Source organism: Neoarius graeffei, chromosome 14, assembly GCF_027579695.1.
Source record: "Neoarius graeffei isolate fNeoGra1 chromosome 14, fNeoGra1.pri, whole genome shotgun sequence".
NCBI lineage: Eukaryota > Metazoa > Chordata > Actinopteri > Siluriformes > Ariidae > Neoarius > Neoarius graeffei.
In genome coordinates this window covers 46,716,802-46,736,136 of record NC_083582.1, presented here as the reverse complement: position 1 = coordinate 46,736,136, position 19,335 = coordinate 46,716,802, and the positions used below count along the sequence as shown (strand labels likewise).

At 41.3% G+C, this 19,335-nt stretch overlaps 1 protein-coding gene across 1 annotated transcript; it reads left to right on the top strand.

Annotated features, from left to right (window-relative positions):
* The first annotated feature begins 11,245 nt into the window (after positions 1–11,245).
* phf5a (PHD finger protein 5A) lies at positions 11,246–18,705 on the top strand. Its single transcript, XM_060939810.1, has 4 exons — positions 11,246–11,364; positions 17,763–17,786; positions 18,204–18,370; positions 18,524–18,705. The coding sequence occupies exons 1-4, from the start codon at positions 11,313–11,315 to the stop codon at positions 18,611–18,613; spliced, it is 333 nt and encodes a 110-aa protein (XP_060795793.1). The 5' UTR covers positions 11,246–11,312; the 3' UTR covers positions 18,614–18,705.
* The last annotated feature ends 630 nt before the right edge of the window (positions 18,706–19,335 follow it).

The following is a 19,335-nucleotide window of genomic DNA, read 5'->3' as shown; positions in this document are numbered from 1 at the left end:
CGTTCACATACTTTTGCCACTCACAGATATGTAATACTGGATTATTTTCCTCAATAAATAAATGACCAAGTATAATACTTTTTGTCTCATTTGTTTAACTGGGTTCTCTTTATCTATTTTTAGGACTTGTGTGAAAATCTGATGAGGTTTTAGGTCATATTTATGCAGGAATATAGACAATTCAAAGGGTTCACAAACTTTCAAGCACCACTGTGTGTGTAGAACATAATTACAACTGATATATGGTAATATTTATGAAAGTTGCATTGTCGTCATGCACTACCACATGACGCACTACAGTGTAGTAGACTAACCACAAAACACTTTATGTCAATAAATTATTACTATTTTAGCAACTACAATCTGAACGCCTGCTCAGGATATTCAGTGAACAGTGAGTATACCCAGGTAAACTGAGGGAATGTAAGTGGCCACTTAAGACAGAGCTTAATACCGAGATAACTATCAACAAAGACTACAAAGTCAAGAACTGTAATCTGATCTCCTGAGTCTAATAGACTGAGAACTACACAACGATTGTGTGAGTTGCATGTGAACAAGTCCTATAATAAATCTTAGTTCCCAAGACTCAAGGGATTTCAAGCAGATTTTCTTCAGAGCCGTTGCAGAAAGCAACATCTCTCACAGACCTATCCAGCCACTGTTGTAAAAATCAAATAGTGAGGCTCACCCCCAAAATGGCACGTGTCCCATGTACATACACAGGGTATAGACCCTTTTCACGTGACGTCACGACAAACACGGCCGCCATTTTGGACATGTACTACCAGTAGTTTACCACAGCCAACATTGAGGAACGGCAGCAAAGAAAGTGTTTATTTTCAGCAAGACTTCCATCATGCCACTATATTGTTGTGCACCTGGATGTAGTAACCATCAACAAACAAGGCAAGGGTTATCATTTTATCGGATCCCGATAGATGCTGACCGACGGAGAAGATGGATAGCTGCATACCAACGCTTGTGTAGTGACCACTTTGTTGGAGGTAAGACGAATAAAATTAGCCAGAAAAGGCATTACTGCTGTTAACATTCCATTCTAGTTTACTGTAATTATGATCTGGCAGCTATTTACACCGGATCCAGTGTAAATAGCCGCCGGAGCCGACGTCCGAGGTTCCAGAGCGCGTGCGCGCTCGCTCGCAGCCGGCCGGGGAGAGCGAGCGCGCGCTAGCTCGCGTCCGGCCGGGGAGGGAGAGTACGCGCTAGCTCGCGGCCGGCCGGGGAGGGAGAGCGCGCGCTAGCTCGCGTCCGGCCGGGGAGGGAGAGCGTGCGCTAGCTCGCGGCCGGCGGCTCCGGCAGCTAGCTCGCGGCCGGCGGCTCCGGCAGCTATTTACACTGGATCCGGTGTAAGTAGCTGCCAGATCATAATTACAGTAAACTAGTAAATACAGTTTTCTGCATCTCGCTCTATTTTCTTTTATGTTTGTCGCCTTCCTCGCATTCAAACCGATTCGAGCCGAAGTCCACTACATGTCCAAAATGGCGGTCGCGTTTACGAAGGTCACGTGACTGAAAAGGGTCTATAGTAAGTACAGAGATACCCTATTAATGAGTATGAGCAGTAGCCGGACAGCTGACACACGTGTGTATGCAGTAAGCTTGCTGCAGCATCTTAGCATGTGTGTTAACGATACCATCAACATAAAAGGATGGCGCACACCCTTTACATGTAGTCTATAGTGCGGTTCAGGAATACAGTATGTTATGTCAATGCATGAAGTTCCTGCACCCTGTTAAAACCCAACAGGACTCGCCCAGCTTGCGTGTCACTGGATTTGTGTCATGAGCAAAAAAACCTAAGCTTAGACCTACTATTAAAGGGGAACTGAAGTCATTTTTAAACTTGCTTTATTTCTTTATTAATGTGTTATTCAATAACATTTTCGTTTTTATTAATCTTATATCGTGACTCGTATTGGCATATTATATGACACTTATCAGCCTTTTCGGTGTTTAGCCATGTTGACTGTAGTTCGTGTGGTCCATGGCAGGCGTTGCTTATCCGTGTGATCTTCACGAGACTTGAGCGAGACTTCAATCGTGAAGTGTCAGAGGTGCTATTTTGAAAATTGTTTACACAGCGGCCAGGTTGCCATATCATTCCAATTTAGATTAATTTCGAGATTTGCCAGCTTCATCAGTGATGGAATGTCAGTCCTGTGCGCTGTGGCACGTGCACCTGGAGGCGCGCCTCAGGCTGCACGCACGCAGAGTGGACTCCAGCATGCACGCCGTGAACAAGGTGCACCGGAGTTCAATTAAGGAACTATATGTTTGCCTATTTAAGGACTGTGCTAATGCATTTGCATCGCGAAGTATTACGATACGTGTGTACGCATTACAGAGCCTTTCTACCTGTTGTCTTGATTTCCTGTTTCTCGATCCTTATGCCTGTTTCTCGTTCTTGTCCTCGCTTGGCCTTTGATGTACTGTTTGTACCTCGACCGACCCTTTTGCCTGTATTCTCGTTTTTGATCTAGCCTGCCCAATATAATGTATATATTGTCTCACTGTGTATATATATTCTGCACTTTATTAAACTGTATACTTCTGCACATACATCTGCCTCCCTCACGTACGTGACATGGAGATTATTCCATACAACTTCAAACAAACTGAGAAGAGTTGGAAAGACTATAAGGCTAGAGACTAGTCTGTTGCACTGGTATTTACATCATTACTGTCGCACAATTAAAACGTGCCAGATCAGGTGGCTGGTGGGTTTTCAAAATAATTACATGCATGTATTTTTGTGATAAATATATTATACTGAGCGTATTTCCCGCATAATCCTCAGTAAGCTTTAGGACAGCACTACAAAATGGCGTCCACACTATATAGTGAGTTGGGAGCGATTTTGGACACAGGGAAAACTTCCGGCTTGATTACTTCAGCATTCGAAGGAGGGCGCGCGCGTCTTTTGACAACATTGGCAGATGTCGGTCACTTTGATTTCCGCTGTACGTTTTACTTCCATCCTATGAAGTCTTGCACAGGTGTCAGCAAATCTCGTTTATGGCCATTGCTTTGACATATGGACTGATATATTACATAACATATTTCAAACACTCATAACTTGCTATCGCAGTGACAAAATAGCTGTCAGAAATGCATCCCTACATTTTATAAAATGAGAAATAGAATTTTGATAATCAAAAATTTGCCTTCAGTTCCCCTTTAAATATAAATGTATACCATAAACTCTTCAGCTCAATCCCACATGCCGATTTATTTTGTTTATTTTTTTAAACCTTAGCAATTAAATAAAAAACAAACAAACAAACAAACAAACAAATGGCAGGCATATCTCAATGCAATACTAAAACTTTTTTTTTGACAAGGGGTGGGTGTGCCCCCCTTAAATCCATGCCAGTGTTCTAGAACATCTCTGCTATTGGCCTGAGCCCATCTTAAAGTGATCCACAAAACAATACGCGAGGTGCCTGTTGAAATCTGGTAGATGTTTCGGTCTTTTTTTCTGGGTCTGTCGGTCATGGTTAAAAACGGGGACATTTCTGGGGACAGCTCCAGCCGGGGACAGGCCACCAAAAACAAGGACTGTCCCCAGAAAATAGGGACATCTGGTCACCCTACTCTAAATTGCCCATAGGTGTGAATGTTTGTGAGTGTGCAGAAAGGAACTGGCCACCCTACTGCTGCAATTCTGGCCAAGTCAACCAAACATGGTTTGTCTCAAGCCTGGATCAGGTATGGCAATGATGAGTACATCTTTATGAACACTTTACTAGGAACGCTATGCCTATAAGCTACTCATACTGGGTAGGGCTTCACTTTGCTCTCAAAACTTTACCTCCGTTCTTCATGGCATGGATCCCACAAGATGTTGGAAACACTCCTTTGAGATTCTGGTCCATGTTGACATGACTGCATGCAATTCCTGCAGATTTTTCAGGTGTGCTTTTATGCTGCGAATCTCCTGTTCTACCCCAATCCAAAAGTGTTCTGTTGGATTCAGATTCAATGACTGGAAAGACTACTGAAGAACATCAAACTCATTGTCATGTTCATGTTTGAGACAACATTTGCTTTGTGACACGGCGTATTATCATGCCGAAAGTAGCCATTAGAAGATGGTAAATTGTAGCCATGAAGGGATCCATACGATCAGCAACAATACTCACACAGGCTGTGGCATTCAAGTGAAAATTGATTGGTAATTACTGGGCCCAGTGTGTACCAAGAAAAGATTCCCCACACCATTACACCACCTCCACCAGTCTGGACTGTTGACACATGGCAGGTTGGACCCATGGATTAATTCATGCTGTTGGTGCCGAATTCTGACCCAATCATCTGTGTGCCTCAGCAGAAACAGAGATTCAAAAGACCAGGCTACATTTTTCTGATCTTAAACTGTCCACTTTTGGTGAACCGCTGTCCACTACAGCCTCAAGGCTGGTTTATACTTCTGTGTCAAATCTATGCTGTAAGTACAGCAGTGACACTCACACATGATTAAGTGTTTATACTTGCAAGTAAGTTGTGCATCTCCTGTAGGCAGTGCTGTCACATGAAACTTACTAGAATTTACTGCTTTTACACATTAAAGAAGGGTGGAATGTGAGTTGCATGTGGCATTGAAAGAATAATATACAGGAAAAAAACATGAACAAAATGTTGTTTTGAAACAAATTTACTGGGGATAAAAGAAACCTCACAGGATTAATTATAAACCAAGTGGATTCTCTCTGGAAGCATTTCTGAAGTATTTTAACCTCACAGGATTAATTATAAACCAAGTGGATTCTCTCTGGAAGCATTTCTGAAGTATTTTAACCTCACAGGATTAATTATAAACCAAGTGGATTCTCTCTGGAAGCATTTCTGAAGTATTTTAACCTCACAGGATTAATTATAAACCAAGTGGATTCTCTCTGGAAGCATTTCTGAAGTATTTTAACTGTGTCTGTATTCAGTAATATGAGCGGCTCGAAGTACGTCAGACTACGGTGTAGGGCAAGGGTTCTTAACCTTTTCTACTTTAAGGCCCACTTATTCATATTTGTAATGAGTCGGGGCCCATAAAAAAGATCCCCAATTATTTTGGCTCATCTATTCTATTAGAATCTAATAATTTATTGTAAAGTGTATTAATGGGATGCAACATCACTCCCTGTTACAGATGGGAGCCCAGGAATTAAATAAATGCAATGAAAACAAACTGTTTTTACAACCCCGATTCCAAAAAAGTTGGGACAAAGTACAAATTGTAAATAAAAACGGAATGCAATAATTTACAAATCTCAAAAACTGATATTGTATTCACAATAGAACATAGACAACATATCAAATGTCGAAAGTGAGACATTTTGAGATTTCATGCCAAATATTGGCTCATTTGAAATTTCATGACAGCAACACATCTCAAAAAAGTTGGGACAGGGCAATAAGAGGCTGGAAAAGTTAAAGGTACAAAAAAGGAACAGCTGGAGAACCAAATTGCAACTCATTAGGTCAATTGTCAATAGGTCATTAACATGACTGGGTATAAAAAGAGCATCTTGGAGTGGCAACGGCTCTCAGAAGTAAAGATGGGAAGAGGATCACCAATCCCCCAATTCTGTGCCAACAAATAGTGGAGCAATATCAGAAAGGAGTTCGACAGTGTAAAATTGCAAAGAGTTTGAACATATCATCATCTGCAGTGCATAATATCATCAAAAGATTCAGAGAATCTGGAAGAATCTCTGTGCGCAAGGGTCAAGGCCGGAAAACCATACTGGGTGCCCGTGATCTTCGGGCCCTTAGACGGCACTGCATCACATACAGGCATGCTTCTGTATTGGAAATCACAAAATGGGCTCAGGAATATTTCCAGAGAACATCATCTGTGAACACAATTCACCGTGCCATCTGCCGTTGCCAGCTAAAACTCTATAGTTCAAAGAAGAAGCCGTATCTAAACATGATCCAGAAGCGCAGATGTCTTCTCTGGGCCAAGGCTCATTTAAAATGGACTGTGGCAAAGTGGAAAACTGTTCAGACGAATCAAAATTTGAAGTTCTTTATGGAAATCAGGGACGCCCAGGGGTTAAATTGGGCCGGGGCTGTCCGGGGCTGAGCCCCGGCACATAAGCTCGGAGCGGATGGCATATGATCACGCACACATTAAAAGCAACAAACCCTTTTCACGATTTTCAGTTCTGAATAATTAAATATCGTTTTATTAATCAATAAACCCATGACTTTTATGAGATAGATCATAGTTTTCCTGATAACAAGACGACCTGTCAAAGCTATTTAGAACAGAACTTGCGATCAGAGATTCTGGTTTCGGGAACACTGCGTGGGTTGCCAATTCCGCTTTTTATAAGCGACTTTGGGGTTTCTTTTTTTGTGAGCTCGCTTAAAAAAAAATCAGAAGTCGTGGTTTGCGGGTTTTTGGGCTTGTGTTTCAGCGTTGTGACTTGTTTATAATTTTCTCCGTACACCGTCTCCCCTTTTACCTGCATACGATCCTAATCCATCAGAGGTGCTTGAACGAACTGTCTGTGCATTTGGCGAGTTCAATTTCCATAGTCCCCAGTTATCGACAGAAATTAGCCAGGGGGAAGGGGGAGATGTCAGTTCATTATCATATTTTTTATTATTAAAAACAAAATATCAAATAATACTGAAGAGGGGAAAAAATAATACTGATCTAAATATGTTGTGTTTTTATTTTTAGACAGTATGTGTTTAGCAAAACACATACTGTCTAAAAATAAAAACACAACATATTTAGATCAGTATTATTTTTCCCCTCTTCAGTATTATTTGATATTTTGTTTTTAATAATAAAAAATATGATAATGTTTATGTTCACTGTATTGTTAATATTATTAGTGTTTTATTATTTATTGTTAATATTTAATTAAATGTTAATTTATTATTATTTATTGTTAATATTATTAGTGTAATTATTATTGTTATTATGTATTCAATTATTTATTTGGCATGTGGTGCTTTTTGTATTGTCTAGAACATACATAAGATGAGCATATTATAGCAGCAAAATAGAAGCACAATCATTTGAATGCAGCAAAACTTTTGCTGCATTCAAATGATTGTGCTTCTATTTTGCTGCTATAATATGCTCATCTTATGTATGTTCTAGACAATACAAAAAGCACCACATGCCAAATAAATAATTGAATACATAATAATAACAATAATAATAAATGCTTCCAATGTTATAGTGTTGTTTGTATTTGGTTGCATTCACTGCATGAATATATTTGATTGACAATTTGACTGACAGTGTTTTGGCATATTTAACATTTATTCTCCAAAATAAATCAACTGTTTTGGTTTAAGATTGTGCAAGCCTTCAAATTTTCTCACTGAACATTTCTCCTTCACATTTTTCACCTGTAGGCATGTGACAAGATTTAACATGATATTGCTCAACCTACCTCTGTAAAGTCAGCTAACAACTTATTAAAATGCACCAGAATTCAGCAAATAACATGTATGATAATAAAAAACTTCTGGGGGAGGACCCCCAGACCCCCCACTAATCATTTCCTTCAAACCAATGTACAACAACCTGTACAATCTGTTACATTGGCCAACCAATCTACATTCAAACTGCCATAATGTGTAGGGGGGCACTACAAGACACACATAGGCCTACAACACACAGATAAGGTGTATATCTCTGTGCAATATGATATGGTTATCAAATTAGAGGGTTATTTTCCAAAAAGTAAATTGGGGCAGGGCGGCGGGGGCAGGGGCGGGTACGAGGCAGAGCCCCCCCACATAACCAATCCCAATTTAACCCCTGGGGACGCCGTGTCATTCGGACTAAAGAGGAGAAGGACGACCCAAGTTGTTATCAGCGCTCAGTTCAGAAGCCTGCATCTCTGATGGTATGGGGTTGCATTAGTGCGTGTGGCATGGGCAGCTTACACATCTGGAAAGACACCATCAATGCTGAAAGGTATATCCAGGTTCTAGAGCAACGTATGCTCCCATCCAGACAACGTCTCTTTCAGGGAAGACCTTGCATTTTCCAACATGACAATGCCAAACCACATACTGCATCAATTACAGCATCGTGGTTGCATAGAAGAAGGGTCCGGGTACTGAACTGGCCAGCCTGCAGTCCAGATCTTTCACCCACAGAAAACATTTGGTGCATCATAAAACGGAAGATACGACAAAAAAAGACCTAAGACAGTTAAGCAACTAGAATCCTACATTAGACAAGAATGGGTTAACATTCCTATCCCTAAACTTGAGCAACTTGTCTCCTCAGTCCCCAGACGTTTACAGACTGTTGTAAAGAGAAAAGGGGATGTCTCACAGTGGTAAACATGGCCTTGTCCCAACTTTTTTGAGATGTGTTGTTGTCGTGAAATTTAAAATCACCTATTTTTTCTCTTTAAATGATACATTTTCTCAGTTTAAACATTTGATATGTCATCTATGTTCTATTCTGAATAAAATATGGAATTTTGAAACTTCCACATCATTGCATTCCGTTTTTATTTACAATTTGTACTTTGTCCCAACTTTTTTGGAATCGGGGTTGTAATTGTAGGTATTGTATTTAAAACTGTATGGATGTGCCAGAAGCCAAACCATGCATGCAGGGCATTCTCAGTCAAAAGGGATTAATGATGCAAAAGTGGAGTCTGGTCGATTAACACAAGAACATATTGTCACGTTTGTATACAGCAAACAAGCAAGTTATTAAAACCATGAAGTACACTGAAAAGAAGTGGATATAGAAACCACTCAATGGGATAGATCCTTACACATTAACAAAGAAGGATTTTTCCTCTGAGTTGGAAAATAATCCTGTTTAATGCAGATATTCTACATGGACAAACAGATGAAAACCTGGAACAGCATGGAAGCATACAACTTTTTATGTGTCTGGGTTAAAGATCTGGGAATCAAGACACTACAAGCTAGACGCTGGTAGACGGATCTAAGTGCAGGAAGAGTGTTTATTAGCAGGAGTGATATTTATAAAAACAAAACACAAACGATGCAAAGCAGAATCATAAAGCAGAGTATTTAAACAGCATTATAAACATGGTTAGAAACAAACTAACCATTAAAATCATAAGGATAATACTTAGCAAAGTCTCTGTCAAAAGTGTCCATATCTGCGTGTGCTGATTGTGCTCAAATCAGTATCAGGTGTTTCCCATAATGACTGGGTCCCACGAGCGCGCATAACGCGCTCCATGAGCGCGTGTGGCCGCTTGAGCTGCGCCACACTCAAGTGCGCAAAGGTGTGACAGTTAAGTGTTTATCTGCTGTGTGACCACAACTTTTAGCTCACGTGTATATGGCCATGCACTGCTGCCAAAATGCCTCAGTTTCATCGATAAAGCATCGCAAGCCGTAGTGTGACCATAGCTTAATGAGGCGGCTGTGACGCCTGCTGCAACCCAGCAATTGTACCCTACTACGAGTAAAAAATTAGCTTCAACTTGAAGAAAAATTTCGCAGCCCGCTAGATGGCGCTTTGGGCCATGGCCCAGTGGTTGAGAAACACTGGTGTAGGGTACGTGGCTACGCCGGAACCTACGGTGTAGGTTCGATGCAGAAGTATAAACTGACCTTCTGCTTTCTCTTCTTGGCTGACAGAAGCCGGATGTGGTCTTCCGTAGCCCATCCACCTCATGGTCGATCTGTTGTGCATTCTCCCACTCCTGCACGACACCATTACAGCACAACAGTGATAAACTAGACTGCATTTCTGCAGAGAAAATGCAAAGTCTGCTTGCTCAGCTGTTGCAGAGGGTCAGCAACAGTAGCTGGGTCAGACATGAGACTTTGCGCTCTAAAATATATATTTTAGAACATGATTTATAGTTGGGGCGGCATGGTGGTGTAGTGGTTAGCGCTGTCGCCTCACAACAAGAAGGTCCAGGTTCAAGCCCCGTGGCTGGCGAGGGCCTTTCTGTGTGGAGTTTGCATGTTGTCCGCATAGGTTTCCTCCACAGTCCAAAGACATGCAGGTTAGGTTAACTGGTGACTCTAAATTGAGTGTGAATGGTTGTCTATGTGTCAGCCCTGTGATGACCTGGCGACTTGTCCAGGATGTACCCCGCCTTTTGCCCGTAGTCAGCTGGGATAGGCTCCAGCTTGCCTGCGACCCTGTAGAACAGGATAAAGCGGCTAGAGATAATGAGATGAGATGAGATTTACAGCTGGTGGTGGCTAGATCAACAGAAACAGTGTTTGACGTGGTTTTAAACAGAGGTTTTAGAGCGCTGCATGCTCCCAAACCTTTGTTTTAAATGGCTCAGCTCGCAGTACGACATGACACTTCGTGGTTGAAAATCTTTGTTTTTACATGGTGTACAGCTGGTGCTGGCAAGATCTACAGAAAGTGTGTTGGGCATGGTTTTAAATGGCTGCGGTCATAGCACTACGTGCTGCTGTGTTACAGCGGGATGGACGGAGCCACACATTATACAGTACTGCAGTCAGCTCTCTACCGTTCATATTAATGTCAAAAAGGAGGGATGAAAAACAACAATTTAAATAAAAATGACAGGGGCTAGTGCAAAAATTTTATACAAGCGTAGTACACTGGTTCAGGATGGACGTGTTTGAGTTGGAATGGTGTAGCTATCTGAACGGCTGGAGGAGGAGGAGTAGTGGTGCCAAAAAAAACCCCAGGTGAACAGGAATAATAAACAAGCAGATAACTTAAGAAGAACAATAGTGTGGGCGGCACGGTGGTGTAGCAGTTAGCGCTGTCGCCTCACAGCAAGAAGGTCCGGGTTCGAGCCCCGTGGCCGGCGACGGCCTTTCTGTGTGGAGTTTGCATGTTCTCCCCGTGTCCGCGTGGGTTTCCTCCGGGTGCTCCGGTTTCCCCCACAGTCCAAAGACATGCAGGTTAGGTTAACTGGTGACTCTAAATTGACCGTAGGTGTGAATGTGAGTGTGAATGGTTGTCTGTGTCTATGTGTCAGCCCTGTGATGACCTAGCGACTTGTCCAGGGTGTACCCCGCCTTTCGCCCGTAGTCAGCTGGGATAGGCTCCAGCTTGCCTGCGACCCTGTAGAACAGGATAAAGCGGCTAGAGATGATGAGATGAGAACAATAGTGTGCTTGCTGAAACGGTTTTCAGTGTGAGTGTGAAAGGGCTGTCAGTGTGTGCGAGTGTGTCTGGTATGGCTGTGTGCGGACCAGAAGATGGCGGTGTGTGCGCGTGCTGCTTTGTGGAGAAGAAGGGTGGGGTCAAAGGTCAGCAGTGACGTTGTTACGACAAAGTGTCGTGGAAGTGAATGTCTCGGCTAGTCGGCTAACAGATAATGGCTAAACATCATCCGGATTTGATTTTCTGCCGAAAGCAAGCGGGCGTCGGTAAGAACCACTGTTGAGCTACATTGCCGATATCAGAGAGCAGATCTATTTCTGTGGTTTAAAGTCAGTCGGTATGAACTCGGGGATATCGACATGTAACTTATTAGCCACGTTGTTAGCTCGATTATCGAAGATAGTAGTTGTAGGTGAATATCTACCCTTTAACTGGCGCTCAAATTTAAACCCTGTAGAGGGTAATGTAAAGCTTTTCGTTGTTTTTATCGCGTGTAATTTTCCTGTGAGCATCTTGCTATTATTGATAGACATCTTAATTTAAGCTGTGCTTTAATAATAAGCTATTTTAGCACTCGTTTATTAGTACTTGTTTAACCCTTTCATGCATAACTTGTTTACACATATATTTCAGATCTTGTATCATTCTTTCTGTTTTTGTTATATTCAGATTGTATGAATTATAATTCTGGATGAGAATCAAAGTCGAGTTTATTGCCAATTCCATTTTCTCTCTCACACACACATACATACAGTTTATGTATATATATATATATATATATATATATATATATATATATATATGAGTGATTCCACGCTTATGGGTACTGAAATGGGAACATGAACTTATTTTTAAAAATTCACCTAAAACCATTTCTTTTTTTTACCATCAGGTCACAAAACATGTAATCTTTAATGAATGATATGTTAAAAGATAACTTTAATTTTCTGAGATGTAATAAAAACATATTTATATGCCAAAGTCAGAACGTAACAGAAGTGTTGTGGACATATATATTCTCAATTTTAACAATGTAGAATTACTTTTTGAAACATAGGAAGGTGATGTTTTAGCAAATATAATTAATAAACATGTGTAGTAGAATAAACATACACATTCTTTCAATAAGATTAACATGGTATATAGCTAGATTGTAATTAATTTGTAACAGACGTGAGATGGACAATTGTAACAGAAGTAATGTAACCGACATCATTTTGGAACTCATAGGCTTGACTTTGGCATATAAATGTTTTTATTACATCTCAGAAAATTAAAGTTATCTTGTAACATATCATTCATTAAAGATTACATGTTTTGTGACCTGATGGTAAAAAAAGAAATGGTTTTAGGTGAATTTTAAAAAATAAGTTCATGTCCCCATTTCAGTACCCATAAGCGTGGAATCACTCATATATACACACACACACTACCGTTCAAAAGTTTGGGGTCACCCAGCCAATTTTGTGTTTTCCATGAAAAGTCACACTTTTTTTATTTACCACCATAAGTTGTAAAATGAATAGAAAATATAGTCGAGACATTTTTCTGGCCATTTTGAGCATTTAATCGACCCCACAAATGTGATGCTCCAGAAACTCAATCTGCTGAAAGGAAGGTCAGTTTTATAGCTTCTCTAAAGAGCTCAACTGTTTTCAGCTGTGCTAACATGATTGTACAAGGGTTTTCTAATCATCCATTAGCCTTCTGAGGCAATGAGCAAACACATTGTACCATTAGAACACTGGAGTGAGAGTTGCTGGAAATGGGCCTCTATACACCTATGGAGATATTGCACCAAAAACCAGACATTTGCAGCTAGAATAGTCATTTACCACATTAGCAATGTATAGAGTGGATTTCTGATTAGTTTAAAGTGATCTTCATTGAAAAGAACAGTGCTTGTCTTTCAAAAATAAGGACATTTCAAAGTGACCCCAAACTTTTGAACAGTAGTGTATAAAGGTTGTTTTACAATCAGGGTACGCAAGCTAAAAATCACATTTAACACTTATCTTCAATATCAAAAGGCTTGACTAAATAAACTTGGTTGTTTATTGTAGCCCTGTGATAGCTCTATTTACCATGCAAAAAAAAATTGGTGATAACGTTATTTTTGATGAATGTATGGCAATATATATCATATTTAGCAAAATTACTCGTGTCATTTAGGAAAAGTGCTTTTTTGACCACAGGTAGCTCCAAAAGGGATGCACTTAAATCATTCTTTATACCATAAAACAAATATTTGGTTCCATATCATTGGAAACATAGTTAAGTTTTACTGTTGAATGCCAGTAAGTTTTCAGACTATTTTGATCAAATTAGTGTGTAATTGTCAAAAAAAAGTCCTCTCCGAGACAGCTAATTTTTCAATATAAAATAACATATCTAAAATGATTATTTTCGTCCTAAAATGTGGTCAAGGTATTGGGACATAAATATTAGAGACAACTTACACAAAGCTTACAGCCTTATATTTAAAAGCACTATGGAAGTAGTGGATTCTGAATTGTCAGAAAAAAATGTCCTCTCCGAGAATCACTTCATTTGTTTCTCCCAGCCCTGCTTAAAGCTACACTTAATCTTGTTATAATACAAACTATTACACATGCCTCTCTGTTCTTTAACTTGTCCTTCACTTAAAAACTGGTACAAGAACCAGTTTGAATCAATTTGAATTTTGGACCCCTGTGACAAACTTTGTACCCTGATTGTAAAACAACCCATATAAGAATTTTCTTTTGTGGTTGGTGTTTGAGCAGAATCTAAAGTATACAAATTTGAAAAAAAGACATATTTAAGGGGTATGTGCATGGGTTATTTTGAAGGCCAAGCTGTACAGTATGTCCCAGAATGTGCAAAACTGGGTCACATGAAGATGAAGAGTCATGACATGAATGTGTGAAGAAAATATGTGCAGTGGGTTAAATAAATAACCAAGCTGTGCAATAAAGGTTCACAGAATGATGTAGGATATGAGCATGAAATGTGCAGAATCGCAGTTTAGAGAGGAAATGCATTAAAGGAACAGTCCACCATACTTCCATAATGAAATATGCTCTTATCTGAATTGAGACGAGCTGCTCCGTACCTCTCCGAGCTTTGCGCGACCTCCCAGTCAGTCAGACGCAGTCAGACGCGCTGTCACTCCTGTTAGCAATGTAGCTAGGCTCAGCATGGCCAATGGTATTTTTTGGGGGCTGTAGTTAGATGCGACCAAACTCTTCCGTGTTTTTCCTGTTTACATAGGTTTATATGACCAGTGATATGAAACAAGTTCAGTTACACAAATTGAAACGTGGCGATTTTCTATGCTATGGAAAGTCCGCACTATAATGACAGGCGTACTAACACCTTCTGCGCGCTTCGGCAGCGCATTGATATCTGAGCTCCATATCAATACGCTGCCGAAGCGCGCAGAAGGTGTTAGTACGCCTGTCATTATAGTGTGGACTTTCCATAGCATAGAAAATCGCCACGTTTCAGTTTATGTAACTGAACTTTTTTCAGATCACTGGTCATATAAACCTATGTAAACAGGAAAAACACGGAAGAGTTTGGTCGCATCTAACTACAGCCCCCAAAAAATACCATTGGCCATGCTGAGCCTAGCTACATTGCTAACAGGAGTGACAGCGTGTCTGACTGCGTCTGACTGACTGGGAGGTCGCGCAAAGCTCGGAGAGGTACGGAGCAGCTCGTCTCAATTCAGATAAGAGCATATTTCATTATGGAAGTACGGTGGACTGTTCCTTTAATGTCATGGATTAAAAGTGTGAGGTTAGTGTCTGTGGGGTCTCAGGTTTTATTGATGAGGCCAGCTGCAGTGAAGAATATCATTTTAGATATGGTGGGAGGTTTTGGTTCAAATGGACCACAACCTCCTACCAGAGGGGAGTGATTGATTTCAAAAAGGTTGTGTCCGGGGTGAGAGGGGTCGGCCGCAATCCTTTCTGCTCTCCTCAGGGTCCTGGACTCGTACTGGTCCTGAAGAGAGAGACAGTTATAGCCAATCGTCCTCTCAGCAGACCAAATGATGTGCTGCAGTCTGCCCTTGTCCCTGGCAGTGGCAGCAGCGTACCATATGGTGATGGAGGGGGTGAGGATGGACTCAATGATGGGTGTAAAAGTACATCACTGTCTCCTGACAGATTCAGCTGCTGCAGGAAGAACATCCTCTGCTGTGCTTTCTTGGTGAGAGAGCAGATCTTCATCTCCCACTTGAGGTCCTGAGTGATTATGGTGCCCAGGAAGCAGAAACACCACAGAGATTACTTGGTGATGGGGGAGGGTGTGGCAGAGCTCCTCCTGAAGTCTACAGTCATCTCCACTGTCTTTAGAGTATTAAGCTCTAAATTGTTCTGCTTGCACCAGGACACCAAATGGTCAATCTCCCACCTGTAGGTAGACTCCTCCTCATCAGAGATGAGTCCAATGAGGGTGGTGTTGTCTGCGAACTTTAGGAGCTTGACAGACTGGTGACTGGAGGCACAGCTGTTGGTGTACAGGAAGAAGAGTCAAGGAGAGAGGGAGCTGATGTTTATGGTCTGGGAGTCAGAGCTGTGTTTCCCCAGCTTCACATGCTGCTTCCTGTCAGACAGGAAGTCAGTGATCCACCTGCAGGTGGAGTCGAGCATGTTCAGCTGAGAGAGTTTGTCCTGTATAAGATGATGGTGTTGAAGGCAGAACTGAAATCTGCAAACATGATCCTAGCATAGGTCTCTGAAGAGTCCAGGTCCTGGAGGATGAAAATGAAGAGCCATGTTGATGGCATCATCTGCAGATCTCTTGGGTCTGTAGGCGAGCTGCATGAGGCCCAGGATTGGGTCAGTGATGGCTTTAAGGTGGCGAAGCACAAGGTGCTTGAAAGATTTCATAATCAAAGTCCGGGTGATGGCTCTGTAGTCCTTTAATCCTCTGGGCCTTGGCTTTTTGGGGATGTGGATAATGATGGAGGCCTTGAAGTGAAGCAGGCTGGCACATGGCATGTCTCCAGTGAGGTGTTGATGTCCGAACACAGGAGACAGCTGATCAGCACAGTGCTTCAGGGTAGAAGAGTTTACAATTGATGAAAAATGATTCCAGATCGGGAGAGCGGTGCTGCAGGATTACTGACCCTTCGCTGCACCAGCCACTGTTGACATAACAGATTCCGCTGCCCTTTGTTTTACCGGAGCGCTCCGTGTTATGGTCCACTCTGAAAAGTTGGAAGCCGGCCAGCTGCAGCGCAGAGTCTGGCATGAGTCCGCATAGCCACATCTCTGTGAGGCTTAAAACAGAACATGAAAACAAGTCCCTGTTTCTCCCCATCAGAAGCTTGGGTTCATCCAGTTTATTGCACAGTGAGCGCACGTTGGAGAGAAATATCACAGGTAGCGTAGTGTGAAATCCATGCCGGCAGACGTGCACGAGCACACCAGTGTGTTTTCCTCTCCTCTGGCGTCTCACTGAGTGAGCAAAGGTGAGAGCACCTTCAACCAGAATGTTCATTTTCCATGAATGGCACCAGAAAAGTTGGTAATCAGTCCACTGGAGTTGTTCCTCTGATGTTCATGAGCTCTTCTCTGGTGAAAGAGCTTTGAGTATCGCAGCAGTGAACGGAGTTTACAAAATAGGATGGAACAATGCGCACCAACCTGTGGTTGGTAGAAGAGAGCAACTGGACTTGCTTGAAGATTCTTGAAGACGTTTCGCCTCTCATCTGAAAGGCTTCGTCAGTTCTGTCATGGATATTAAAGTGCATGTCACGGGTAAATTCAGGAGCAAGATCAATGTAATTCTCCTATTTTATATTAAACTTTGGTCCTGTTAAAATCTGTCACATTTTGTGCCTTTTTTTTTTTTAACCTTGCGCAATACCAGAAAAATTCAGTTGAAATCAAGCCATTTGAGGCGAATTGGTCCGCCTCTGAAAAAACTTGGCATTTGGATTTCCTGGGAAACATTGATTTTCGTGACGTCGCGTGCGGGACGCCTCCCTCTGCATCCTACGTCAGCGCTGGTTTGTTTATGAGAAAACGACCTGGTGGTTTTCTGCAAATTTCTTCAACGTTATCATGCAATTATTAAAATGGTTAACAGATGTATCGTAGGAGGGTGCAGCAACACCAATCTTGATGGGATTAGTACTCATCGTTTTCCAAAAGACCAGACAATGAGAGAGAAATGGGAGCGCTTGGTCTACACAGGCTGTGCACTGAAACTGTGCAAGCTCGCGCAGCCTGCTGGTGCTTCCGCAGGTAACGTCACGAATCTGGCTCCAGACTCCCTTGGGATTTTTCCAGACACGTTTTATTTTATTTTTTTCTGCTGTAGACAGATGGCCTTGTGCAAAATTACCCTTCGCATGCACTTTAAGGCAGAAATCAGCAGTGAGATCAGGGTGTACTATGTCCATAAAGCATCCTTTATTTGGGCTAAGTTAAATTCTACACTACTTCTGAGCTTCAGAACCGATAGCGGAGGTTTCTGAAACATCTGCACTAAAGCACTGCTCTCCTGAAAGTTTCCTATTTCACTCTCAATGCACTGACCAAGACCAAAGGCACAGCATTTTCAGCATAAGCGCAATAACTGATGATGATGAGGCTTTAGACAGAGCTTACAAATGAAAACATTGTGAACTTGTATGATTTACTTACTTTCTCCTTTTCCTTTGCAGCCATCGGGAGGCTTTGTGAAAAATGTAAGTTTTCAAAGAAAACGCAGTTACTACTAACACTTTGTTTAATTATAGGGAATGGTAAATATGTAGATCTAACATAATAGGTTCACCAGTATTAATGTCTGCTAGAATATTCTGAGAAATTCACCTTTAACTTTTATTGAGTCATCAGCTTTAACTTTGATCTGTTGCATGCCAGAGATGATGATTGTATTTTCTGGAAGTCTAGTTCTGCCAGCAATGTAGTGATGTTAGTAAGCAGTATAGTTCTCGGTCTCAGGTTGGTACAATATTACCTTCCTTCTTAACGGCACTTGGCTTGTTTTTCGTTAAATTACATCGCACGTGAGAATATTTTGTACAGTGACCTAGCTTTTAAGCCTTTTGATATTCTGTAAGCTTCATATGTTTTATCTAAAGTGTCAAACTTGTCTTCAGGTGATGGGAAGTGTGTTATCTGCGACTCTTACGTCAGGCCTTGCACACTTGTACGTATATGTGACGAATGTAACTACGGGTCGTATCAAGGACGCTGTGTGATATGTGGAGGTCCAGGGGTATCAGATGCTTACTACTGCAAGGAATGCACTATTCAGGAGAAAGACGTAAGTAAAGCTCTTTTGGGGTATTTTATTTATTTATGTTTGTCCTTGGTACTTTGATCTGTTTTTCTTATCTATGCACTGTAGGTACTGTAATGACGTAAACTATGACCTAGCTTTGCTTACTAAAGTGTTTTTCTTCTCTCCGCTGCATAGCGAGACGGCTGCCCTAAGATCGTGAACCTCGGCAGCTCTAAGACTGACCTCTTTTACGAGAGAAAAAAATATGGCTTCAAAAAGAGGTGAAGATGTGGAAGATGACCTTTTGCATGTGTTTAGCAGCATTCTTTTTACAAGTGTTCTCTTTTTCGATGTAATAAATACAACTTGGTGTTGTAGGTTGTTTGTTTTTATTTTTTTTAAAAAGTCATAGTGACCAAGACACGTTTTTAATAACGTATACAGGCATGGGTTATTCAGCACAAAAGTTACAAAAAAAAAAGGCAATATTCTGTAAACCAGAGGTTTTTACACCACAGTTGAATGGTTTCTCCTGTCGGTTAATTACTAGCCCTGGTACGTGTGTTTTTTAAAGCAAAGAAATGAACTCCGTTTCTACACATCTGGAATTGGAAAGCTGTTTGCTCAGTAACAGACATGAACTGGAGTGACAGTGACCCCAGATTGGAGAAGCTTTTGAATAAAGAGAGACAAGTACAAAATCCCTTTTCCGTAAGAACTAAATCTTTGATTAGATGTGCAGTACAAATATGTGGTACAGATCATCATTTCATTTGCATTCTGAACCATGTTTCTGAGCTTATTAACCTGGAGCTTCTCAGCACACCAACCCTTTCTGGTGACCAATCAGATTTTCAGTTGACAGTCACAAAGGGCTTAAAAAAAAAAAAAGCAGGGACAGTGCCTAGTGGACAGTTTTCCTTCTTAAAAAAGACAAATATTCCTTTTAGGACGAACAAGTATATCAGGCAAACTTTAAACACGTCGTCAGTCACTGAGATGTATAC